Source organism: Hemibagrus wyckioides, linkage group LG10 (genome assembly GCF_019097595.1).
Source record: "Hemibagrus wyckioides isolate EC202008001 linkage group LG10, SWU_Hwy_1.0, whole genome shotgun sequence".
Taxonomy (NCBI): Eukaryota; Metazoa; Chordata; class Actinopteri; order Siluriformes; family Bagridae; genus Hemibagrus; species Hemibagrus wyckioides.
This window is the reverse complement of record NC_080719.1, coordinates 16,314,109-16,341,016: the sequence shown is the minus strand read 5'-3', so window position 1 is coordinate 16,341,016 and position 26,908 is coordinate 16,314,109. Positions and strand designations below refer to the sequence as shown.

The following is a 26,908-nucleotide window of genomic DNA, read 5'->3' as shown; positions in this document are numbered from 1 at the left end:
ATCATAGGGTGATAATAGGAACTAAATTTGAACGAATTGCACTAACTCTTCTTTGTATCCATGTGGTCTGTGTTCATATTAGCATGTTTCCTGGGGTACATGTGCACGGGCATGCTCTGTCCAGTTTTTTATCAGATGTAAGTAATGTACTTGTTTGATTTACATGTTATGGGTTTGGCCCAAGTGCGGCATCCTTTTCCTGCTGTCACTGAAATCGTGGCTTTTTCAAGTAAGTGAAAGGAAGTTTAGAGGCCTGATTATTAGAGTCTGTATTTAATGGAGTGTAGAATAGTGTGAACACACTGATTGTGTTATTCATCTATATTTAAACATCTGTAGTGGGTGTGTAGTTTCCTCTGAGGGTGAACTCTCTGTCCTGAAGCCTCTACAGATGGAGCAGAAGTGCTGTGTGCATGAACATATTCATGACGTTGTGTTTAAAGCAACAATTTGAGTTAATGAGGTGTCTGACAGACTATTTGTGAGCCGGAGCAGAGGCTTGGATCATTTCTGGTGATCGTCTGCTTGGTGACATTCACCTTGAGATTTTTTTTTTGTGTGTGTGTGTATGTTTTTCCAAACTGAGAAAATGATAGCTGGTGAAAATGTGCCCAGGACATCCGAGACACTGGAACTGAGGGACACAAGCAAATGGAGGATAGAGGACTAATAGATATTAAATATGTAAAGACTAAATAAAAAAATGAGTGCAATAGTATTTAATTTTCTAATATTTGCATATGTACAATTTGCATGCTAAATCTTTTTGGGCCATATGGAGAGTAATTTCTCTACTATATTCTCTCCGCTGACAGCGAGAAGACTTCAATAATGCAAACACAATTACACTTCCTTAACAGAAGGTTAAAGAATATTTGTGGAATAATTACACGGTACATTACCAGCCTGTCGGTGACAGATTTTTTTTCTCCACAAAATATTCATCTATCAAATAATTTCCATTACCCATTTTCAAACACGAGGTTCACACCTAAAAAAAAAAAATTAATTTTCTAATCTACTCCTCGGGCAAATGGAGGAGCTGGATCAATGTCTGTCTGAGGATGAGGAAAACACTTTGAAATGTATAAATCTATTTAATATATGTTTAATTTTCTGTGAATTTTCTGTGAAAAGCAGCACATGTACCATTACATTCCATACACAGCCACATACATGTCACAGTGAAAGATGTTCGCTGAAAAATTCAATGTGTTTCAGTGATAAATGACACGACAGCTGTGATCTGCCTCACTTCCATTTGTGATCGCTCACGCACTGGATGAGGAAGATTCGATTTAGCACATGTGGTGTGTTTGCTTCGTAGACGAATCGACTTGTTGTTTCATAAAGCTCCGTAGCTCTGTTTGCTCAAACATGCTGAGTAAATAGACTTATAATCACGTCCATTCTCAGCTCTGTCACACTTTCACCAGAAATCTCCATTCCCTTACACCGGTGTGGCGCCTCTATAAGCTTAGAGTTAGTGCTGCGTGAGGCATCTTGCTCTCTCTCGAAATCCTCTAGGGCACTTTTATAAAAATCAGACGAGCTGCAGTACAGTGATGAAGAGGCTGAATTATTGCCTGCTGCATTAGCGCACGTGTGGTCGTGCTTAGCTCAGCCACCAGATCTACCCAGACACCGGCAGTCTCTCAGGGTTTGGAAACAACGGCTAGGACTCAAACAGCCAATTCATCAGCATGGTGTGTAGTAGGTGGAGCTGGAGCACTTGTGCTTTAAAGGAGAATCTACACAGAGTTTACAGAATTCTTCATAGTTTGCTGAAGATACAAAATCATGCAAGATTCTAGAAAAAAATCCAAATCCATCAGAATGGTTACAGCTGTATTTACTGAGGCTTTATCTGTGGTTTTGTATGACAGTTCAATGCCGAGGTTTTGGCTTGTAATATAAAGTATTGTGGTTCTATTTCTATATTTTAAAATACAGCTCACAGAAACAGCAGCCCAGTATATTCAGATATATTTGGTTTCTGAAGAGGTCAATTCTTTTCAAAAAAGTCCTGAAGACATATCAGTATTCAGACAGAATATACAGACAAAGAATTGCATCAGACTGATGAAGAGAAAGAAGGGAGAGAGAGAGAGAGAGAGAGAGAGAGAGGGAGGGAGGGAGGGAGGGAGAATCAGCTGGTGTAGAAGAAGAACACCTCTGGGATTTAATAGAGGAAATGGTTGGTGTAAAGTACTGCCTATATTGCCACAACTGACAATTCATAACTAACTAATTTAATAAAGACTCAATATGTCTGAAGATGATACACTGCCTATGCTGTACATAACTAAGTACACCCACACTGGAAACTATGTCACTCCAGAGGGCCGTTTTGTTGGAGGACAAGACCAGTAGAACACCTCAACTAGCTCCTAGCTTCACCTTTCCAAACACTGCACCATGTACAAGACTCAGACAACCAGACACATATGACGGAGACAGTATAAATGCCCAGTACTCAATCCAGTATATCCAGAAAACTGAGTATTTGAAAACTATGTAATGTTTATATTCCAGTAGCAATGCTCCTACAGTTAATAGAAAGTGTATACTATATGAAGAAGAAGCTTGTATTTATCATATGTACACTAGAGCACAGTGAAATTCTTTTCTTCTCATATCCCAGAGGGTCAGAGCACAGGGTCAGCCATTATACAAAGGCCCTGGATCACAGAGGGTCAAGGGCCTAGATTAAGGGCCCAACAGTGGCAGCTTGGAGGTGGTTGGGGTTTGAATCCTGACCTTCTGATCAGTAACCTATTGCCCTTGCACTGCATGCAACACTGCTGAAAAAAATTCTAACGATATTTGCAGGTTCAAAATGAATTCCCCGTCTGTAATTTCTGTCAGATTGCAGTGCTGTCTGTGTAAATGTGTTTTTTAAATGCTGTAGATGTATAGGGTGAAGCTTGTGTTAGAGTTGTTATGCTTTTTATACCAACAGGCCTTAGCTCCCCTCCCGCAAACATCACATCTTCAGCCGTGCCCAGCATCGTCACTCCAATTGTTAACGGCTTCACTGGCATTCCTCACCAGCCCAATGGCCACCCAGCAGTGGAAGCTGTATATGCCAATGGTCTGCCCCCATATTCCACCCAAAGCCCCACTGCTGCAGACACACTGCAGCAGGCCTTCACCGGAGTGCAACAGTACACAGGTATGCTGTAGCTCACACTATTCACCCCTTTCACATTTCCCTCTAGTAAACGATGATGAAAGTAATGAACCAGCTGTCTCTCATGCTGCCATAGTTATTGATAGATAAATATTTGGCAATATCTTGCAAATATTCAGGGTATAGAGTAAAGATTCATGGTACAGTAATGCCTTTAAACTGCTGTTCACACAAACCAAGAGTGTTGGAGCTCCATTGCCCTGCACTCCCACTCAATTTAACCCTTCAATCTGGGAGATGGAACAGCTATGGCTTGCGGAAAATCCTTTTCGACATTAAGGGTTGCAAAATACCGAGCTTGTATTAGATCAGGAGTGTCTAATATAAGGCCTGCACACCATTAGCAACCCGATGAAAGTCCTAATCAGGCTAATCTAATAAATTCTAATAAATTAATTTAGAAAATGTGTCCTAAATTGAAATTGTTTTGAGGGGGAAAAAAGTCTCCATTATCTTACTAGGCAGCCAGGAAACAGCTTTTGAGAAAATGTGCTGATGACATGTAATTCTTGATTAGCAAACAAAATAATTGAACATATTGTCTCAGTTAAGTCTAATTCAGTTCCAGGTTGTAAGACTACAAAATGTGGAATACTTCAAGGAGGTGAATAGTTATATAAGGCTATGAAATGGGTTTCTTGGTAACAAATTGCAGCCTGTTCATCTATACTGATATATGTTTAATTCATTTGTCGATTTAGAGTGCATCCAAATGCCAAAATATAATAGCAATTAAAGAGTGTTTTGCTGTTTTACTGGACACTACACTGCCTCGTTTGGACTTGGATAAATGACCACTTCTCTTTTATTGTCAGTGCAGAATATTGTTAGACATCAAGCTCCCTGCTTCCATTTCAGCAGTGATGTCCAGTTTGTTCTGATACACTGAAAGCATTTCCCCAACAGGTTTATTCAGCTGTATACACAGAACATCTGAGTCACATTTAAACAGTTTCTATAATATGCATCATCAGTCGTAATCCTGATCAACAGTATTACACTTTCATTATTTAAGGGGAGACTTCAGCATATATTTTCATCCTAAACCTACCGTTCAGTGCAGTATGACGGGGATCATTAGTTTTTCAGTCGGCTTGAACTCACTGCATCCTTGTTTGTTTCACAGCGATCTATCCGGCAACCACACTGACCCCTATTGGCCAAAGCTTGCCGCCACCACCGCAGGTCATTCAGCAGCAGCAGCAGAGGGAAGGTGAGGGTGAGATACTGTTCTTTCTGTAAACAACAAACACACACATATAGGCACTAAGCAGAGGTGGAACAACATGATGTATTTAACCTCCTAAACTCTAAGGAACCCTACATGGTACCACATTTCCACTCCTACACTCCTCAGTCTTAGAGTATAATATAATCTTTTATTCTTCTGGATTTTGACTATAAGCATAAGGTTTTGAAAATGGAAGGAGTGTGAAGGATATTTTTTTACCAGTGTGATGTCTTTCTCATCGTTTAATCCAGAGTTTTCAGCGGCAGTATGATGCAACCCACATTTGTTGGTTTCACTTTGAATCAAGTTTGATTAATAAAATCCCCCAAATCTACACATACAAATATGCAGCTTTCCATGTCATGTTTTTTTTTTTTTTTTTTGTTTTGTTTTAATTTTGAGTAATGCCTTCCTCCGAGATATGTTTCTACCAGGGACGCAGTACGCCAGTACTTATGATGACCCCAGTACTTATCTCAATACTAACCCCAATATTGATCACAATTCCGATCCCAATACTAACACCAGTTTTGACCCCAATACTCACCTAAATACTGACCCCAGAACCAACATTTTATTTATTTAAGGGCTGTTGTTCTTTAACTCACTCACGGAGAATACACACATAAACACATTGTTCATGCACTTAGGCTACTAGTCTAATTATTTACAATGTTATCTAGTAGATTTTTAAATGAAGTGTGTTTATCAGTAGCTGTAAATAAAATAGATATCCTTTTGTTGGAATCCCACGAGTAAGACTGACTGATCGTCAAGAACTATATCCAGTGCTAGAGCTGAATTTAACTCATTTAATGTTGAGATATTGGAGATGTTTTCTCATCTAGTTACAGCATCGCATGCTACTAGCAACGAACTCCTTGTGCTGATTCTTAAAAGGTTTTATCAGGTTTCTTGTAGATAGCGTAGTTCCTCTTGATATTCTCACAGAGCAAAGTGTATAGTCTGCTTAGTTTTGATTGCAGTCATCTAGATTGCTATCATTTTGTGTCGTCTGTTTATTAGCGTGACAACCAACACTAGGCTTACGTCACACGGTATCACGTGGTATCAGATGTTGAGATGAGAGTATGATAACAAGGAAATGGGCACCAGTATCAGTTTCTAATCTAATGCTAATGTGTTTCTTCAGGCCCTGAGGGCTGCAACCTCTTCATCTACCACCTACCACAGGAGTTCGGTGATAATGAACTCATGCAGATGTTCCTGCCCTTCGGGACGGTCATCTCCTCTAAAGTGTTCATGGATAGAGCCACCAACCAGAGCAAGTGCTTCGGTAAGTGTTTAAGAAGCGCTTTTAAATAGCTGATGTGTGTGTGTGTGTAAACACAATGAATACAGTATTTACTCTATACACTGTGTGAACCTTTTAGTCTATATGAATCCTTCTTGTTCGTCTAAAACACCTCATAACACGAATTGTTTCGCCTTTCCGAACCCAATGAAGTCAAATCACTGAAGTGAAATTACAGGAGAAAGTTTCACCGAGACAAGAGATGTAAATTGCATACTAATCCAAGACCTGTGATAATTGCCTGTGAACCTTTCTTATTAATAATGAATATGAAAAGTGTGAATTTCAATGGTGGAAAGGAGCAGGTTATCTGAGGTTTCAAATTAACATTGAAGCAGGAACTTTTCAGAAATGAGGAGCGCTCATTTTACGAGCATTTGAATTTAAATGGATATCAATGGGGAGTCTGCGGTCTTGCATACAAAGCTGTTTGTGTGAAAGGTTCTATTGTGGAAAAGAGAAGAAAAAGAAGAAAAAAAATCCTCGCAGTTCAACTTTACTGTATTGTGTGGAACTATAAACTAGAACATGGCCATCCTGAAAAGCCTGAACCATTATAGATCAGCATGTGGGGTCACCCTGGGGGATGGCTTGTCCTGGGCCACTATTCCTGCGAGGCCACAGTCTCTGGAGAGTGTTTAATTACAGCAGTGTGCGAGGGAAAAAGAAAAGCTACCGGCAGTGTTGACTTATACAGTAGGTAATTAAAATTCAGTGTCAGGTCAGAGGTGTTTGCACTCAAGTGCTGTAATTAATCCACTGAGGAAGAGCTGGACTGAGATGGCTAGAAATAAAGCTTTGACGTATACAGAGCGATGTGGCTTTGTGTCCTTCTCATCCACCTCGCCAAGGCTCATTTCATATTGTATGCACGCAATCATGAAAAAGGACGACCCGTGGTCCACTCAGAGTAGAGTGAGGACAAGAGAAGAGCTGGCTGTTTTTCACGGTTCAGCAGCAGCTCCTCAGCGAGCGTGCAGGCAGCAGCTGGATCAGCACCAAACTACACTTTCTGGTCACTGGCTTTTGAGGTTCAGTTTTTAGAGCGCGACAGGGACGAGCTGGCATCTGCTGTGACAAGTGTGTGTGATCCACTTACAGTGACCTTTGGAAATAGTCGCTGCTTTTCCTTGCATATGCATACATAAAGCTCTTAAAATGCTTTCAGACGCTCGCTTGTGACTAAGTGGTTCACGCAGGTCAGAGCGTTTAGGCTGCAAAACCGTATATTCACATCTGTCTCATTTTAAAAAATTAGTTTTTGGAATGATAATAAGCTTTAAAATGTCATTGGACAATAGAAAAAGACCAAAAAGCACACACATTTTAAGCCTCATCAAGAAATTCATCACGATAGTTAATGAATATGCAAACTGACCTGCATTTGCATTTTACACCCTGATAGGCTCTTATATTTTGTGATGCCATAACTACATCCTGTTGCATCTGTAATGCTAGTTTAGTGACAGTGTACACTGTTGGATCAGTCAAATCTCACTGATTACTGCAGTCTTCTGAATCTTCTAGTGAATACTTTTAAACATAAGCTCAGAGTTTTCAAGCTTTTTGAGCTCATGACAATAAACAGAAAGAAACAGTTTAAAGAGAGATAGAGCTTAATACTGATGTTTATGAAATTAATAAGCATTTTAAGCATCCACCTGTTGAGCCGAGATGTTTTTCGCATCTAGTGGACGCCACTTTAATCCCCCAGCTGTATGTGAAGTACACTAGCGAATATGTGAACGATGCACACACGTAAACTCACACCTCACTTATACACCAGGACTAAAGATTTTCCATTTATTTACGGCTGAATCGTTTTTAACTACAGTCCACTCCCAAAGAGAAAAATGTCAGGAAGATCACACATCCAGAGAGCATGTAATTCAAACCAAAAGTGCTCATCTATCATGGCCTCAATGAGTGAACGTGCCCTCACTCTTCCATCCTCTTTGTGCTGATTTTCAGGCTTCGTGAGCTTTGACAACCCAGCAAGCGCACAGGCCGCCATCCAGGCCATGAACGGCTTTCAGATTGGCATGAAGAGGTTGAAAGTGCAGTTAAAACGGCCGAAGGACGCCAGCCGCCCCTACTGACACAGCTCCAACACACACAGAGCTACAGCACAGGTAGCACACACACACACACACACACACACACTGCAACACGACATTAATCTGGTCTGGTCAAGGACAAGTAATGAGAAAAGGGATTGGAGATGTAGGTCACGAATGTTTTTTTTTCTCCCTCAAATCTTCTAAGTGAACATTTGACAGCTTTGGATTTTTTACAGAAGTTTTAGGTCATTTAGAGGTTGTCTGGAAGCTAAAAAGAAAATGTTCCTTACTCAAACGGTGGAATGTGTAATTTGCAATTATAATGATTAAAGCTTTAGTTTGTAAGATGATTTGTTTGATAGGTCTGTGTATGTTGTGTTCATACATTTCTCACCTTTGAAAAGAAAAAAAAACAAAAACAAATTAAAATATTCATGAAATAATATTTGGGCTCGTTAAAATATTCGGTAACTGCAGCACCTGGAAAATCCTGCTGATTTTTTCAGCCTACATGTTGATCTCCTGTACCGTCAGCCTCTTGCTGTTTGTAATAGAGCGTACAGTGATGTGTGTTAGCATACATCAGCGCCTCCCATGTGGGAGGTGGGACGCCATCCTGAGGCACAAGAGTTGTGCAGGGGAGCAGCAAGGGGACCGAATGCCAGCAAAAAGGCTGTAAGTGTAAGTAAAGTGCACTGCCATGGATACAGGATACCTAGAATCAAACTTATGATCTGATGATTAGGCTAAGTGTTTGCAGTGAATTGCTGAAATAGTTCAGGGTTAATCGAGAGCATCCCCCAAAATGAATAAGAAGAAGAAATATGAAAGCGTTTTGTAATATTTTGAAACTGAAAAACGAATGAACACAAAGTACACAGCACTTTTCCTCAGCCTTTTCTCGGCAGCAACTTTCAGTACGATGTTTTTGAAGTGAATTCACTCTTATCTGTTTGCTGTGTGTTTTTTTTTATTTTTTTTTATCCTTTGTAGGTTTTGAAAAGTGAAATCTCAAAAGGAGCTTGATTTTTTTTCTTTCAAAATAAATAAAACAAGATTAAAAAAAAGAAGATGAAAGGCTTTTTTCGAAGACATATCAGCATTTCCTTATGAAGACGTTCATCCGAGTCGGAGAGATGCCGGGGAAGCGGCGCACTACAGACAAACTACAAGCAGCACAGCATAGTGAGAAAGTCAAAGCAGGATCATGGTGGATAATCCCAAAAGACAAGACCTTTTAAGCTACAGAACTTCTCTCGCTAAGACTGAGTCAACAAATACGCAACAAACAAACAAACAAAAAAAAAAGAGCAGCAAGAACAACATAGATTTCTATATACATATTATATACATGTGCTATATTATGGAAGAGGCGCTTCCAGCTTTTAACGATACTGGACAAATGAGGGTTAAAACTTGAAAATCAAGGAAAAAGGCCGTGGAGAGGAAAAAAAAAGCTCTTTTTAACCACTGGCAGACCTTCTTTCTCTTTCTCTGTTTCCTTTCAACTGTCTTCATGTCTCTGAGCAAGCGCAGGACTTTTGGCCTTCTGTGGTCGCGGAGGTTTCCAGAGGTAACAGTGCAACTGAAAAATCTTTCACTCCAAGGGACCAAAGGACCAAAAACCTTTTTATTGTTCGACAGTAATATATAGTATTAATGACGATACTAATACTACAAACTACTACTAATGATGTTACATGTTTGGAGAAAAAAAAAAAACTTAAGAGGAAATACTTGCTTCAGGTTGGAAGAGGAAAGAGATTTTGATTTCTTTTCCTTTTACATTTATAACTACTGGGTTTCAGAATATTTAAACAAAATAGAAAAAAAGAAGAAGAAAAAAAAAGTATTTTAAAAGCTATACTATTTTAGAGGAGTAGAATATGTGGATGGGTGATTGTTAAGGGCATGTTCAGTTCTTTTTCATCAAACTCTTTGTCTGGGACGGTGTGGCACTGACCCACTGCCTTTCAGCTCCGCCTCTGACCTTCACATTTATTTAGACATTAAACTGAAGCACACATGCCAGAGAAATTACACTCACTGTCCTGCTCGAACTTACATGTTCCTTTCATTTAGCAAACAGACATTAAAATACTGAGTAGCACCTGCATGTTCTGTGGACAAACCAAGCCAGAGGAGAAAGTGCATGTGTAAGCAGGGTTAAGTAACTAGTTCAGGCGTAATGAAGTGCACAATTTTCCATATCTTTCACTTTTATTTCTGAAGTTTGCATCATTAGATTTTTGTACTGAAGTGACTGATGCGAACGTTGGACTCCTAGCTCCTGAATATTCACCGAAAACATCAGTTTTCCATCATATAACTAAATAATAATAATAATAATAATAATAATAATAATAATAATAATAATTTACCCTTCTACTCAAAATATAGGACAAAATGACAAGATGATGACAAAATGTCAGCACTACTCAGCTAGGCAAGCTTTTCCCCCACTGAACAGTTTTAAATAATACAGGAAAGAAATACAATTTAAAAACATTAAGGTACTGATGAGGCACAGTTTAAATGAAAGAGTTAGTTAAGGGAACATGAAGCTCATTCTGTCTCTGTAAGTTGACTAAAATAGATGCTTTTCATTAATTACATCTCAACTAAAATGAACAATAACCAAATATTTCCATTAGCAAATCAATTGTAAAAATGTCTAACCTTAACCCTAAGCCGAAGGCCAGTGTGTTCATTTTATTTTACTTTAGCACCTTCCTCAGCAGCAGGCACACTGTGTGAACAGGAGCTCTTTATGTAAGCCGTTATATTACTGAAATGTTGACTAATGTGAGTTCTTCAACAAATGACACTGACCTTAGCCCAAAAAGACGTCTTTTCAGCTTCACAGCTTAGCCAAATCTTACAGTATTCTGTTTTAAAGCCTCAAGGGTCCTTTAACAGGGATTATGGTAATCCAGGGACCTACAGCCCAACACCCCATATCATTATCATACAGCTTGTATTGATCAAATGGCCAGCCTCAGTCTCTGCCTCAGCTTCTGACTCAGCTTCTGCCTCAGGGCCACTTCTGCACAATCAATTACATGACTGAGTTCATTTTTTTACACTTTATATAACAAAAGCTTGAGACAAGCTCACCGCGGGATTGCTTTATCGATGCAGACCAGACCAGCGTTTAATAATACAGGTCAGAAATGTCATTAGAAAAATGAAGATAGTGATGAGGCACAACTTAATGCTGGGAAAAAAACATTTTAGAGCGCCTGAAGAATGAGAGCTATTAGTAAGGCCACAGTGAGGGCAGTTTAAAGGGCACAGACACCGACACCATGATGTACTTACAGCAGCTGCTGGTGTTCTGTCTGATGAATAGCACACGCACACACACACACATATACACACACACACATATACACACATACACACAAGCACACTCAGAGACACTCTGTTGACAAAAGGTCAGAGGATGGAACTGCATTCCTTTATAACATGGTGAACGTCCACTGAGTCCCACATAAAGAGCTGAAAAGGTCTTTTTTTTTTATCATATTTTGCTTCATTTTTATCATCTGTCTTAAAGCTCCTGCACTCATATATTATCACCTACTACATAGTTATAAATTTCGAACTGTATAAACTGTCAAGTCTCCTTATGCAGATTACAGGGTGTACCAACTCAACTACAGAAAAAAAATCCTTTAGTTTTCATTTTCCATCTTTTGAACCTTTTTGGCAAAGCCAGAAATCTGTTGCTATCAGGACAGGCTTGTGACCATAGATGTTTGGTGTAGCAGGACAACATTAATAACAAAACTGACAAGCGATCACACTTAACTTAAGCATCCAGCATTCAGTCTAGAGTTTAGCCTGAAAAGACCTGGAACTAGCCCAGAAAATCTAGCCATTGGAAAAGGGAGCTACATTTATCTTCATATTCTCAGCATTTACATGAGAAACAAGGTCACTGTGGTGCACACGCATTTCTGCTGTACAGATGTTATCCCCTCTATAATCCCTGTTTCTCTCTCCCAATCTTTACAATAGAAAGAAATGGTTCTGTTCATCATAGACACAGTGTCAGCACTTACGCTTTGTCTTTGATTTTTTTCTTGGAAATGTAGTCAGTTTAATTCTGGTTATTTGCTATCTCGGCAGATAGAATATTTTTAAACTGCTCTTTCTCCAACAGTGTGAGCAACCTATGTTTGACCACTACGACAAAATAATGTCTGTTGATGAGCAGCAAGTTTCTCCAGTCGTTGGTCACCCAGAAGAGGTCATTAGTATTTGAATGAAATTTAAAATGAAAAGCTAACATTTGCTGAAGAGTTGATATAGTGGAGCTCTGCTTAAGCTGCCCCTATGAAAGATTTGCCACTGATCACTATGTTTTATATTGGAATTGGTAACTCGTTATTGAACAGGGGGCCGGATAACTATCCAGTTATAATGCCATTTTCCATTCGAACCCCGGTTCACATGGTAATATACTGTACACATATGCAGCCCTCGGGCATCTGTGCTCTAATAACCCTGCGTCCTCTCCGAATCTCTACATTCCAGACATGTGAATTATTAAAATCAAATTAAATTTGGCTCTCACATATCAGCAGGCCTAATGCAAATTAAAAATGGCAACTCACGCCTGAAGTTTAATAAGTTTGAGCCATGATATGATTACAGCCAGACGGGAAAAAGACAATGGAGTAAACATGGGGGTGATTGAGGATGAGTGTGTTAGTGTGAATTACGCTTATGATGTTTTTTGCTGTTTTAAAAAAAAAAAAAAAAAAAAAAAGGGATGCACAGGCTCTGTTGCACTGCTCATAGTCACAAGCACGCAAAATCACCAGCATTTCTCATTTGCGTTCTCATTCCAGCTTTCTTCATGTTCAGAGTTGAGTTTCCTCACACCATGATGCCCAGCGTGATGTTTGAGCATGTTCAGACGTGGTGGTGGGTGGGTGGGGTTTACGGCGGGGCGTAAAGTATATTAACGGTACTACTCGTATTAACAATATGATTCTTTAATTAATTACCTATGGTTTGTATGCTAAGGAAAGTAGCTTATTATAGATCTAAAATGTGTATATTAGGGAACATGAGCACAGGAACCTTGCAGGGGGAATCTCTGCTGCGGGATGATGGGAGGGTGGGGTTGTGGGTTTTTGCTTTATAAGACCGTCTTCAACTTCTGGTTTCTCAGCACAAAACCTATGGAAGTCTGTATACTGTATACTGGATTTGTTGAAAAGCACGTGGACGTGTGTGATGGGTGAAGCAGGAAGTCCGGGCCACACGCTTACTGCCCGGACAAGACAATGCTGTTTACAGTCTCTTTTATTTATTTATTTTTTCTTTCTTTCTTTTTTTCTTTTCCTTTTCTTTTCTTTTTTTTTTTTTTTTGCTTTTTGGTTCCTGTTTTTCAGGTAACAAGAAGAGTAAAGTTCATGTTCTGCTCAAAGCTCTAAAAATGAGACGCAGTGCAGTAATTATTTTTTATGATGCAGAACAGATGCAGTTTGGTCTTCTTCTGAGAAGCCAGACATTCAAGTGTTGACTTTTTTTCAGGTATTTGCATAGATTTTATTGTCATGCCAAATTCTATAGTATTCTGTCAATATTTATTTATTTATTTATTTATTTATTTATTTATTTATTTATTTATTTATTTATTTATTTATTTATTTATTAATTTATTAATTAATTAATTATCGATCATTGATTTATTTTTGTTTCATTTTGTGATCATGCGTTGCTTTATTTAACAATTACATTAAAAAAAAAAAGACATCAAAAGGAAATGCATAATGGGCTTTTCTCTTTCTCTTTTTTTCAATTTTACAATAAAAATTTTAAACTACATTCTAAACGTGTATATCTCTGAATGTTGTGCAGATCTGTCCACCATCATTTCATGTCTCGATTATGTACCACTGTCATTTTATCAGGATTATTCTCTGAACAAACTTTACATAACAAACGTTCACCCTCTGACCTGACTATGTTAGGTTTTTTTTTTTTTTAACATGCTTATGAGTTATTTAAAACTTGTAGAAGATCAATATCGATCTTATTAAAATCCTAAAATTGCTGAAAATGACAGTTGGGACTCTCTGGTTCCAGGCATTTAATTTGAGACAGAGACTAAAACTCAGTTCAATTCTGTAAGCAGTGCTTTTAACAGAAGACATCGCCACACAGCAGCTGTATGGAATATTTCTATTTCGATCCCTCAAGGCAACAGTGACAAGAAAAACAACTGCCTGAGACAACATAGATAATACAGCGAGGTTCCTTAAGAGGAACTGATCTCCAAAATAATGGCTGACCCATTGATCGTAGTATATGAAGGTAATGTGCATCGGCCAATTAGCCTGCAAGCAGGAACAATTAATAAAAGTGCTCCAGCTCCCCCTTTTGTCCACCCAAGAAAGAGCATACTGCCTTTAAATGCCATGTGTCTCTTAGAGAAAGATCTGTCACTAGAATAGAATCATAGTCAAGTTTGTCAGTAACATTATTCTGAAATCATGAAAACTGTTTATAAGTGCAAAAAACAGGTACACGTTTCACAGGAGCAAGATTTAGGCAGTTCATTCAAAACAATGGAAAAATAACTACCTAGAAATAAATGTCCTCCTACTGAATAAATATTGGCACTGGCTGCTGTAAAAACTGCTGATCACGACTCAGAAAACCCATCCGCTTATGGGTGATGACACCAGATAATGCTATTATAAATCATTTCTTTTCTACAACTGTATACTGTCAAACAGGTCCAACACTACAAGGTGTGTTGAGTCCTAAGATGAGCACAAGACAGTCTTTATGATTACAGCAGCAGCTCTTAGCTACATATCTACAGTATCCAGTCGAGATGATCCACTGGGTGAGCAGGGGTGAAACTTGGGGAAAATGTGTGAGCATCCAAAGCAGCAGAAAGTAGAAACACAAGGGCAAAAGCTCTAGGATACGTAGTATCATGAGGAAAGGGGCAGATACAGAGAGTGAGAGGAGACACAGCGATGATACATCGTGTAAGAATCAGATGCTGACAGAGAGCTGATTATTTGGTATGCTGTTATCCCATAGCAGTGTATATGGGGAGATGTTTTAGGTTAGTGCTTCAGATGTTAACCTACTGATTAGAAGGTTGTGAGTTTGAATCCCACCAAGCTACCTTTACTACCCTTGAGCAAGGCCTTAACCCTCAAATGCTCAGTGGGCTAAATTGTAGGTCGCTCTGGATAATGCCAAATGCCGGAAATGTAAATGTATATTGTGATCAGAGTACAGAGTTTGTACCAGGTTGCTAATATTCTGCACTGCTTGTAGCAGTTCCACCAGGGGGCACCATAAACCATATGTTAATGACACAAAATGACTACATGCAAAGACTTGTGTAGCTATATGATGTGTTACACGGCAGCCCTGCGACCTCACTACTCTATACATGCAGGTCTGTGTGTATGTTTAAATCATATGACGTTGGATGTATAAACACGTTCTAATTGGTAGGCATCAGCGACTGTGGATTTACAAAACGGATTTAGAGTAAGTACAAATACATGACGACAAACAAAAAACTGAGGTTGGAAAACAATGACTGTTCCAGCAATCTCCAGGGAACACAGTGGGAGAAATACTGAGAGGAAAGACAAAGCTGATGATGGAACATTAAGGGCAACGAACGTGAGTAAAAGAGAGACAGGTGAAGGTATAGATGGAGAGAGATAAAGTGATAAGAATGAGAGAAAGAGGGAGGGAGGTAGAGAGAGAGAGGGAGGGAGAGAGAGCATTAAAAGTGGAGGCAGCAGCTCCCGAAATAAATTGGCCCAATTACAATAAAGTGTGGCTCTTGGTCAGCGCACAAGCCCGGTAGTTCATCTTTATTACAATCAGTTAATGAAAATCAATCCCCCTCCTGATACACTCTTATCTCCACGGCCTCTGTGCGCCGCACACGCACGGAGATAATAAATTAGGCTAATATTGTCTTTGATGAGGGAGGGAATTGCAAATTATTATAACTTTCCAAGATTTATGATGCAGACGCCTAATGTCTGAGCTGGGTTTTTCTGTGCTCGGGGTGTGGAAGGGCCATTTGTTAGAAAGTTTAGAGGCGTAGACTTATGACCTGATATATAGAGAGGGTACTGAGTGCAGTACTTTAAACATACAGTAGAGAAGTTAACACCCTTGTGTACTCCATGTAATAAAGCTGACTGTAAAACACTGTAGAGGAAATTGTGCTTTATGGGCTATACTATACTACCAGGAGTGGCTGGTAGAAATGACCCAGTTATTAATCAGTTTCATTTTTGGCATCTGCGTCAACATCAGATTATTGTTCAATAACAAATAAATTAGAGGATTTGGGATTTTAGTATAACTACTAGATTATACAGGATGGTATGAAGAAGTGAGGCTAGGGCTGATTTCTTTCTAGCCTGCATTGTAGATTCATGCAGTCTGTCAGTGACAGTCGTGTCAGGCGGCACGTAACAGTTGACACGCTAATATTTTTTCAGCCTGCTTCACTGACACCCCTGTATAACACTTCATCAGCAGTGACGGTGAAGGCAGATGTATAATACAGTCGCAGGTGTAATGAATGTGAGTGAAGTGGACTGTTAACTCTATCATATCCCATGATACAGTGAAATTAAAAGAAGAGCGACCAAGCACACATGGTCCAATGAAAGTACACATTTCAAAATGTAGATTTTGTGATCTTCTTTTTGTGATGAATAAAACAAATATAACATTTCTGTTTGCCATGTTTGATATTCAAATGAAATATGGCTTGACCGCAGGGTGGCATTACTATGGAGGCCCAGTTCTACTAGTTAAAATATTAAAATTTATTTATTTATTTATTTATTTATTTAGGCAGCAGCAGTATGTTGACTTATTATTTTTCTCTTTCTCTTTTTTATTTAGTAGCTCAAAATGTTGACAGCTTTCAATTTCTGACATTTTTTAAATCTCAAATTATAACATTTTAATATATAACAATATTCTCAAAATTCTAACTGATCTCATATTATTGAAAGATTTTCCCTCTTTTTTTATTCATTACATCAAAATATTGTCAGCTCAAAATTCCCTCTAATCCTAAAATAACCTATTTATCTTAAAATTCTCACATCACAAAATTCTGACTTTTTGTTTCAAGCTTCAACTTATCTAAAATGTTTTAATTTATTTATTTCACCATTTTCGACTTGCCTTTTGATTTGATTGACTTGTATTTTTTATTACTGCATTATTGACCTACTATACCCAATAGTATAATTTTAATAGCTTCATTGTTATTGACAGATATTATCTTTTAACCCTGATCTAATATCCCGCAGACATCACCGTATACTGTATACAGAGCAAACAGCAAAATCTCTGAATCATTTTGAGAACGATTAGTTTGTTATCTGGGACAGCTATCAATCTAGCAATTCATCAATCAGAGAGAAGACATGGACTATGCCATCAATTTATCTTTCCATACGCCCTATTAATATTACATTAAAGCCTTCATTGTGAATATTAATCACTCTGGGGTGGGGGTGGCTGGATATCATCAAGCAATAATTATCCTTGTTTATTAGAGGACAAAGTAAAGAAATTCAACTTCCAATCAATGTGACCCGCGTTGGAGTAATTAAAGGGAAGACCGGTGATCAGTAAGAAATCACACGTTATAAACTAAACCGTGTTATAACACGCACCAGATACTGTAAGTAGAGGCAGTAAGAGAGCATGTTATCGGTCAGTGTTAAGTTGAGCTCTGCAAAATGATTTGTGACAGGTTTTAGTGTGGCTGAAAAATGGCCTCTTCTCCTGTCTCCACGCTGGATGATATTAAAGCTGAGGGTGATGAAGCACTGCGGCTGCGGGAGGAACACACGGGTGAACAGCTCTGCAGGAGGAGATGTAGCATAGCACGATGAATGAGGCGCAAATTAGTTGAGAGTTTCACTTTTTCCACCGACCTGTTGCGTGATCGCGTCTGGAGCTTTCCCCCAGATGTGCTTAAGCTGCTTCAATGGCATGTAGCTCATCCGACAAATGGGCAAAATTATTTGCACTAGTCAAAACGATTAAAACAGGGTGACTGGTAAAAATCATGCCATTTAATAGTGTAATTATTATAGGTTAAAACAGAAGCCAAGCTCTGAACCATCCATACATCCATTTTGGATTGAACAACTTGTTATTTCAAGATACACTCACTGACCACTTTAATAGGAACACCCACATTCATGCAATTATCTGATAAGATAATCATGTGGCAACAGCTTAATGCTTCTGTTTCTGCAGATAACAGGTCAAGAGCTTCAGTTAATGTTCACCTAAATATCAGAAAGGGAAAATGTTATCCCAATGAATCTGAAGTAGTAAGGATGCTGGTTTGAATACGAGAGACACTGCTTATCTTTCTATAAGCAAAAAAGCATCTTAGAGCACACACCACACTGAACCTTGAGGTGGATGGGCTATAACAGTAGACATCCACCTTGAATTCCACTCCTTTCATCCAAGAACAGGAATGTGAGTCTATAATCATAGGCTGATTGAAACTACACAGTTGTAGATTGGAACAAGACCTGGCAATTTATCCAATATGACCAACAAGAGATTTGAGCTGCAGAGATGAAGAGGTGATGCTAGAGTCTCTTTCAGGGACACACACAACGAAAGCACTACGAAAGGCACTTGGGCAACAACTCATGATGATTCTGTGAGGATTATGCTCAACCAATCAATGTTCTGGACTATCTAATAGTCTTATCAAGAAGAGTAACCAACTTCAGCATGTGGTACAGATGACAAAAAAAACAAATAACAAAAAACAAGATTTTTTTAAAACCACACTGTCCAGTGCTATTGGGCTACACTGGTTCCGATAGAACATGACCACATTATAGTCAACTGTAAAACAACTAAAAGGTGAGAATGTGAAACTGTGTTGTTTGTGTACCCCCCCCCCACACACACACACACCACCACCACATTTTCCTTCCTATGTGAGGAGAAACACTGCACATAAATCCTCCCCTTGGCAAGTCTGCAACAGTTCCAGATGTTTAAAACTTTTTTTTATCGTCCCCACAGTGGTTTGTGGTATACCAAAGCATTTATGAGTTCCTCCACCCATTACCTGCATGGGTAGGTAAACAACCGCCTGCACTGTTTGATTTCATTTCCAACAATAATAGACAGCAAAGGGATTTTTTTTGTTTGTGGTAATTGTGATTGTTCTTGGGTAAAACTGAGTGATTACAGACTGAACTGAATGTACACACACAGAGCGAGCGTGCCGACTTCGTTTGCAGTTGGCCATCAGCCATATTAGGCACAGCCATAACCGCACAGCAGAAAACCCCAAAGAAAGCAGTAAAACATCAGGATAGTGTGACAACTTATTTTAATATGGAAAAGACCAGGGGTTACATATTAGTTACTTCTGACAGTTTTAAAAAAAATCTAAGAAAAACAGCTGCAAAAACATCACATTTACAATCATCTATACACAGGAGAATGTACACATTATACACACATATATACACACGTTCAATATATTATTATATAAAGAATTTGTTTCTTAGCCATAAACAGTAATGCGGAAAGCAGAGTGGCTCGGGGACTTACTGATTTCTGCTGTACCTGTAGCCTGTTTTGTACCATGTGTTTTATACTGTACCTGTAGGACTATATGGATAGGTAGTATTTTCATTTAGTTGTTGGATCCCATGTTGTTAATGCATTTATTACAAAGGAGTAGCATTAAGTGCCATGTTCATGCCAAGAAGACTGAGAGATATCGTTATCTACCAGTCCCAGAGCCATGTCCATGATGCATCTATATTCTCTGAATATTCTCCAGGATCACGAGTAAGCATTGCTGGGGTTGTTACACATAATGTCCATGCTAATTAGATTTGAATAGCTGCCCTCAGCCTTCACAGACTGTACTGCCTTCTTCAAGGTACTGAGATGTATTGCGACATAATTCCATTACGGAAAGCAATGAGAGTTTTAATGACCGCTGTGTTGCACTTTTGGGTTTAATGTGGTAGTGTGAGGAAAAATGATTGGAGTGCTTCTGACAAATCCAAGAAAGATGATTCAAAAGAGCTTTAAAACAGAAGTTCAGTCAAATACGTTTTTTTCCCCTTGTGTCTCTGCTAACCCGGCCTCTTCAGCAGGATGAGCAATAGGAGCAGAGAGATGACAAGGAGTGATGGAGAGCTCTCTCTCGCTCTGTTAGAAACGTGGGGAGTCCTAACTGCATTCTGCTCCAGCGTGCTGGGAGGAAGAGCCTTCAGGTCTTGCAGCGCTGCGAACGCTGCCATAGAGAACTGCACGTCTCCGGTGGTGAGGACGTCAAAAACGCATGACTGGAAATAAACGTCTTCAACCTGTAGCGTTTCTCTGCATCTGGAGGTGGCACGCTCGAGCAGGTCGGCGTGACCCATGCTGCCCGGCTGTAGCTGTCCATCACTCTGCCGCTGTCCTCGGCTTAGCACGTGAGCGTTGATAAGCTCACTGCGTGGGCAGCCATGCAGGCAGAGCTGTAAGCCACCACTCTCCTCCACCATGTCTTCGGGAACACGGATGGCAAAGGTGAGGTAGCGGCCAACCCTTCGCACAATGATGGATGTGCCTAAATAGCGAGCGTTGATGGTGACCTGGCGCACACCGCCGTGTCCGCTGCCCTCAGTTATGCGCAGGCTACCTGCATGGCCCCCGCTGCGTGTGCCATCCTGGAAGGCGGAGGGTACATCATCCGTTGTGGCCTGGTACACCTTCTGCTCAGTGCAGTCACGGTACGCTTTGAATATGACTGTGATCTGTGGACAAGAAGTTACCAACTGATAAGTGACAATAAACAAAATCTACTTTTAGCATTTTTATGCTGCTCCTCTCCCACACCATCTAGATGTTGAAGATTATTTTCTGTCAGCACGCTTAGTTAAAAATCTCATGGTACTGCTAAGACGTGGGACAGTGGCAAAGGTGCATACTTTGGTTTTTATCCTCTACAGCACAGAGCCAATATAGGAGAGCAGAGCACGTGGCTGAGTTTTATAAGCATGGTTTGTGTAGACAAAGACAAAGTGGACTGAGGCTGAAGTATTAAACTTCACCACAGAGTGGCAGTAGGGGAGTACAGCAATTTTAAAAAAGAAAAATATCCTAAATTCAAAGTAATAACATTTTCTATTGTCCATTTTTCAACAAAATTATGTTTAGAAGAATCACAGATACAGTATATATACATTTAACAGATCACCCACTGATTATATGCAATTTTGCTTTGTTCCCAGAAGTGCTGGACTGCCCACTGCAATCAGGAGCTTCAGTTTGTCATCACTAAAACAGCACATCACAAAGATGCTGCATATATGAAATTCAGATTTTTCTTCCCTGGTTCTAATTATTACCAACACACCCGTTATAATTTAGCTAACAGAAAGCAAATTCCCACAGAGAGGGATCACCTGCACTAAATATAAATGCATGGGCAGTTACTACAGGAAATTTATAGCCACCTTGGAAACTAAAAGTGCTAAAATGGTCTTGATCATTTTAGTGATCAAAATCTGTAGTGCATCTTTAGATGGTTGTTACTAAAATAGCAAAATCTCAGTCAGGACCCCCAAACAGGATGGAGAAAATATACTTGCTATAATTGGCAAGTTGTTTTATTTGCGTTATGGTTTTTTACATTAAATGCCTAGATTTGTCAGCATAGGTCAAAAATTCAGGAATGTCATTTTCTCTGACTGCTGTATACCTGGTGTGAAAGCATGTGTGTGTTGATATCTCACCTTGTTGGTTGCTGTGGCACTTGATCCCTCTACAACAGGCACGTTCGTGACCTGAACGGAAAGGTAGCGATTGTGAATGAGCGGCCATGCGCCCTCCACCCTGCATGTCTGAAACTCATCTTTGAAAGTGCGCAAGTGAGGATCCCCAAATAGTCCACAGTGTGCATACTTTTTCTTCTGTGCGTCCCCTAGGCCTGAAGCCAGCACTCTGCTCTCAAAGTCACATGTGTCCACTGCAGTGGGCTTGGATGTGCTTGGAGCTTTGACTGAAGATGTGGGCCCCTCGCTGGAGCAGTTGTGTTGAGCAAATAGCTCCTTGATTCGAAACACAGCCGAATGGTAAACAAGGTCCCCTCTGCAGCCACGAGACGTTCGCCTGGTGCACAAAGAGTATGCCCTTAGAGCCGTGCAGTAGTCCACATCTGACACCACATCCTCCTGAAGGCCGGTGGCAGGTGAGAACGATGCCACATATTCTGCGTTACAACGCTGGATCCGACATGATTGACAGCACGCTGCAAAACAGACAGAAATATATTTCACTTAGTGCTAAAGAAAATGCACTTGATCATATGAAAAATAACAAACTTTCCAGCCACATAGTTTTATCCAAACTATTAAGTGCTTAAAATGCACCATGCAGGACATGTGCAGATGTAACACACAAACTATCAATATTATGAGCACTCGATATCATGAATTCTGTATATTCGGAGAATATGCATATTCAGAATAACGTTAATGTAATAAAACAATCGGATAAAATATCCAACATTGTGATATTACTAAACAACAAACACTCTTACATACTTAATAGAAAGCCAACTCATTATTCTCATGCCTCTGGAAGAATTAAATAAAATAAACCACATCTCAAAAGTACAATATATTCAGTACAGTTGTTTAATGTATAGCAGAAATGAAATGACTGCAAAACACATTGAAGGTCAGATTCATTTAGTAGACTAGAACAAAACCTAATCCAGATATTGAGTTACAGTTTTCAAAGAGACGTCTATGCTACTGAGCATACCAACTTTCTCCTAGTCTTAAAAATACCCTTACAAACCCTGATATAACTAATTAAGCCACAAAGCCAAAATCATATCTGAAAGTGTGGAACTACTATGAGTCCAAGACCAATTCTACACAACATTTAAAAGTAACCAATCCAAGTAATTAATCTGGCAGCGTCCACACACGCAGCCAGGCAGAGTTGGGGAGTGACGGAAAATGTCGTAATGAAACACACAACTCCCACAATGCATTACAGATGGAAAAAGAAACCAGCTCATATTCTTAACAAACACTTGTGGGTGTGCACTGTAAGAATAAAGAAACACAGGCGGTAGAAATGCAGACAAAAAAAAAAACAACGGTAACAGATACATTACAAAAAACGGACCAAAAAAAAAAAAAAAAACACAATGAAATATCAATGACAAAAGTCTGAGCTTTGACCAGACGGAAATACAATAAATATACACGTGATCGTTCACAAACAGATCCTGAAATATACAGTCACAAACCTGGAGTCACATGACAAGTCTACTACGTGCAGTGTCTGAAGACATACAGACAGGAAACAGCTGCAAACCCAGTTTTGAGCAATTAGTTATGGATGAATTAAAGATGACTAATCTTCCTAGGAACGCTGAAAGCTAGAGGTTGTGGGATCAACTTACTCATTTCAGAAAAGACACTAAATGTAATTCATATTACAGTGCACAGATAGAAGTTGACTTCTATCGGAAAAATCTTAACAGAAAGTGTATTTTTTTTGTGGTGTTTAAGGGCGAAACAACCAAAAAATAGAAATCTATAAGATTTTACAATAAAAATAACTAGCAATAGATTTCACTAGTTTTATTTGTCGTATGTTATGAAGCACGCTGAGACATACACTTCAAACCACAAAGCAAAGCCTCTTTTTTTTCTAATACACTCGTGCTTTTTGCTCGTATTGAAGGTGCTGGGAGTCGATTCCCTGATTCCATGCAAGAGTCAACTCCAACATTCCTGATATTTCACCTCACACCATTATGGCAATCAAATTCAACCCCCAATTGGAGGCCTTTAGTTAGTGAGACATTGCACGAATATTCTGAATGTGCTGGTGAATTAATGAAAACAGGGCTTGAAATGCAAGTCAGGCCTTATCCCACACTACTGACTCACACTACTGAAAAAATGTGTGAAACTGTGAATATGTGGCTCGGGTGTCTGATTTAGGGGGGAAAAAAGGTGGTCATCAAAATCTCTTGATAATATTCTCATGCCATGATTGATGAAGTAATGCTGTGCTGTAGTAGTGGGTGAGTTTATGTTTATTTATAGGTTCTGTAGTAATAGTAGTAGATTAAAATGCTGGAAAGTGATGCCTTAAAGCAATCTGGAGGGAAATCCGACTGAGCAATCAGTTAAGAAGATAGTTTAACAAAGAGTTTTCCACCCTAGCGGTGTTTATATGTTATGCAACATCTATCTCAGTATGATCTTGATCTGGGCATCGATTATAAATCACACACATATCTCTTACCTATGATATACTCTGTTTTTTATAAATGATGCACGTGTACATATAATTTTTGGTCCAGGTTTCTTCAGGAAACACCAGATAACAATAATACACATCCCAAGGATTTGGAAACAAATGCAGATTAGACACGATTAGTTATCGCTGTTTTCTACAGTGTTAAGTGGGTTTGTTTTGGATGTTACAGCAACAAATGCAACGCTGTAAACTAAAGCAAACAATATAAGCAGGCCAAAGTTAACGCTTTATGGAAATCCCATCAACATTTTCTAAAACTTTCTAAAAGAAAAAGTGCGAAAAATGTTAAAACTCAGGTTTCCTGACTGAGCGCGCGCACTTAGCTGTTTACAAGTAGTTAACGTTAGCTAAAGACAAAAGAGGGGGGGGGCATAAATAAGAAGATAACCAACAGCAAATTACTTGAAGCAATCTGCAACAAGATAGTCAAAAACAACGTGGTTCAAAGGAATTAAACTGTTATTAAAACAAGCACCACATAAAGCCTAAAAAACAATAACGCCATCACCGTTAGCTAATGGTTAACAGAAAATCTCAGCGCAACAAGTTTAGCTAGCCGAGTTTAGCTTAGCACGCTTGCGCTGTTATGTTAGCAAGGCTGGCTAGAGGCTAAACAACCGCGTAGCTCCAAATGTTCTTCGTTATATCTTCCACAACAAAACGCAACAAAACAGCCATATGTAGAGAGCTCCGAAATGGCCACATAGTGTAAAGAAAACTCCAAGTGTTATAGGTTTATCTGGACTTTGAAAACTTCGACATGGCTAACTCGGACACGGGCAAGTTGCAGAGTTTGAAGAAAACAGAAGAAGAAAGTCCTCTCACCTGGCTGGAGCAACAGGGACAGGGAAACCATTACAAGCGAAATCCGGTTAAAAAGCTGCAGCTTTGCCGAGTTGAAAGTTCCGCTTCTCCCCATGCCAATCCATTCAGTTAGAATGGAGATCACCAACTTCTGCTGCTCATCGACGCTGCGGAGAAACACAACAACTCTCACAGCATCTCTCTCTCTCTCTCTCTCTTACTGAGAGCACGGCGCTGGGATTCGGCCCCACTGCTGCCAACGGGCGGAGTCTGGGTGTTTCGTGGGCGTGGTTAATACTGTTACTGTTTATTCACTGATTCTTGCACTAATAAAGATAATCTGAAGCTATTTATGCACTCAGCGTCCACTTTAATAGGAACTATTATCATCTACTCTTTATGCATTCGCCCAGTCATTCAATCACGTGGCAGCAGCACAGTGCATGCACAGAGCTGCAGTTAATGTTCACGTCGTACATCAGAATGGGATCTTTGTGTGACATGGATGTTAGTGTCATATGGTTTGAGTACACACAGAATGGTGTGGAAAAACAAATAACAGGTGAACTATTACTGGAGCTCTTGACCTGTATCTGCATGATATTATGCATTGTACTGCTGCCACCCACATGATTGGCTGATTTGATAACTGCAAAGATGAGCACAGGTGTCCCTAATAATGTGGACAGTGAGTGTATCATGATTTATAGTTACGCTTACCAACTGCCAGCAATTAAAAAAAAAAAAAAAAAAAAAAAGCACACACACAAAGAAACATTAATGCGTCTGTTTCTACCAGTCAGTGTTTAATAAACAGGTATCACAATATCCACAGTGTCTTATAAAATGTGACGTATCAGAATATGTCATACTGCTGTAAAATTTGTAAAATTACTAAGGGTGTGTGTGAAGCTTATTTTACAATTAAAATGATACCTGACTACTAGAAGTTTGACAGCCCCTGAGATGAGACATAATACCATGGTATACAATATCTTCCTCACTGCATACATCTAAATCATTGCACTCATTGTGCATAACTCCTTCTTTGAATACTGTTTACATATTTAATTATTTTCATGGTATACAATACCTTTTTTTTTATTGCGCCACCTATAATCATTTGCTCTCTGTATACTGTTTATATATGCAAATTATTTATATATTTTTATATATTGTTTATATATGCAAATTATTTATTTGTTTATATACTAATTATATATGCTAATTATTTGCAGTGCGAAAATGCACTGTATTTCGTTGCCTTGTACCCACATGTGCAGTGACAATAAAGTTGAATCTAATCTAATCTAATCTAATCTAATCTAATCTAATCTAATCTAATCTAATCTAATCTAATCTAAACTAATCTAATCTAATCTAATCTAATCTAATCTAATCTAATCTAATCTAATCTAATAAAATAACGGATTGAGAGCTACCTAAGAGACTATGGGAAAGTCTACCACTTACCAGTGCTTGGGTGCTGCTTTGTGATTACGTTTTCCAGGTGTCAATAGTAAATGTAGTGATAGGTAAGAAATAAAACATGATCAAACAAGCTGTTATATGAAAATAATGAAGAGTTTACTATAGTTACTAGAAAATTACTAAAAGTCTGACCAGTCATAATCGAAAATTTACAGCTTTAGGGTATAAGACAGAAATATCACACTGTGAAAACAAAAGATGCTGTTTGTAACGTTATGTATCACATTTTACACTTTTATCAGGTACGCATGCCAAATAGGTGCACTTTGTAGATACAATTAGAAATATTGTCAGTGCTGAGTCTCTGTTGTTTTGTAGATTCTTCCTTTAATGTTTCATATAAAGCCAAGCATAGACACTAATACTCTAATTTATATATATAATTAATTTACTTATGCCAGTGATGCAAAGTAAGTTAGTTGTTTCTACTATTTTTGTTTGTG

At 39.0% G+C, this 26,908-nt stretch overlaps 2 protein-coding genes across 5 annotated transcripts in view; one reads left to right on the top strand and one right to left on the bottom strand.

The window, feature by feature from the left end:
- celf5a (cugbp, Elav-like family member 5a) overlaps positions 1-13,548 on the top strand; it is a 182,974-nt gene extending 169,426 nt beyond the window's left edge. For 3 of the 4 annotated variants that reach the window (XM_058401742.1, XM_058401740.1, XM_058401741.1), the window contains exons 8-12: positions 2,963-3,175; positions 4,320-4,406; positions 5,578-5,721; positions 7,711-7,871; positions 8,793-13,546. In XM_058401742.1, the coding sequence (XP_058257725.1) occupies positions 2,963-3,175; positions 4,320-4,406; positions 5,578-5,721; positions 7,711-7,838 (572 nt within the window). In that variant the 3' untranslated portion in view covers positions 7,839-7,871; positions 8,793-13,546. Of the gene's footprint in view, positions 1-2,962; positions 3,176-4,319; positions 4,407-5,577; positions 5,722-7,710; positions 7,872-8,792 lie in introns of all 4 variants that reach the window. The other variant, XM_058401743.1, reaches the window with a different exon arrangement.
- A 5,638-nt stretch (positions 13,549-19,186) lies between these two features.
- Positions 19,187-25,201, bottom strand: rgmd (RGM domain family, member D). The gene is made up of 3 exons (XM_058401736.1): positions 24,996-25,201; positions 21,617-22,131; positions 19,187-20,635 (listed from the first exon to the last, which is right to left on the bottom strand). Exons 1-3 carry the CDS (start codon positions 25,087-25,089, stop codon positions 19,970-19,972), a joined length of 1,275 nt encoding a protein of 424 aa, XP_058257719.1. The 5' UTR covers positions 25,090-25,201; the 3' UTR covers positions 19,187-19,969.
- Between the last annotated feature and the right edge of the window lie 1,707 nt (positions 25,202-26,908).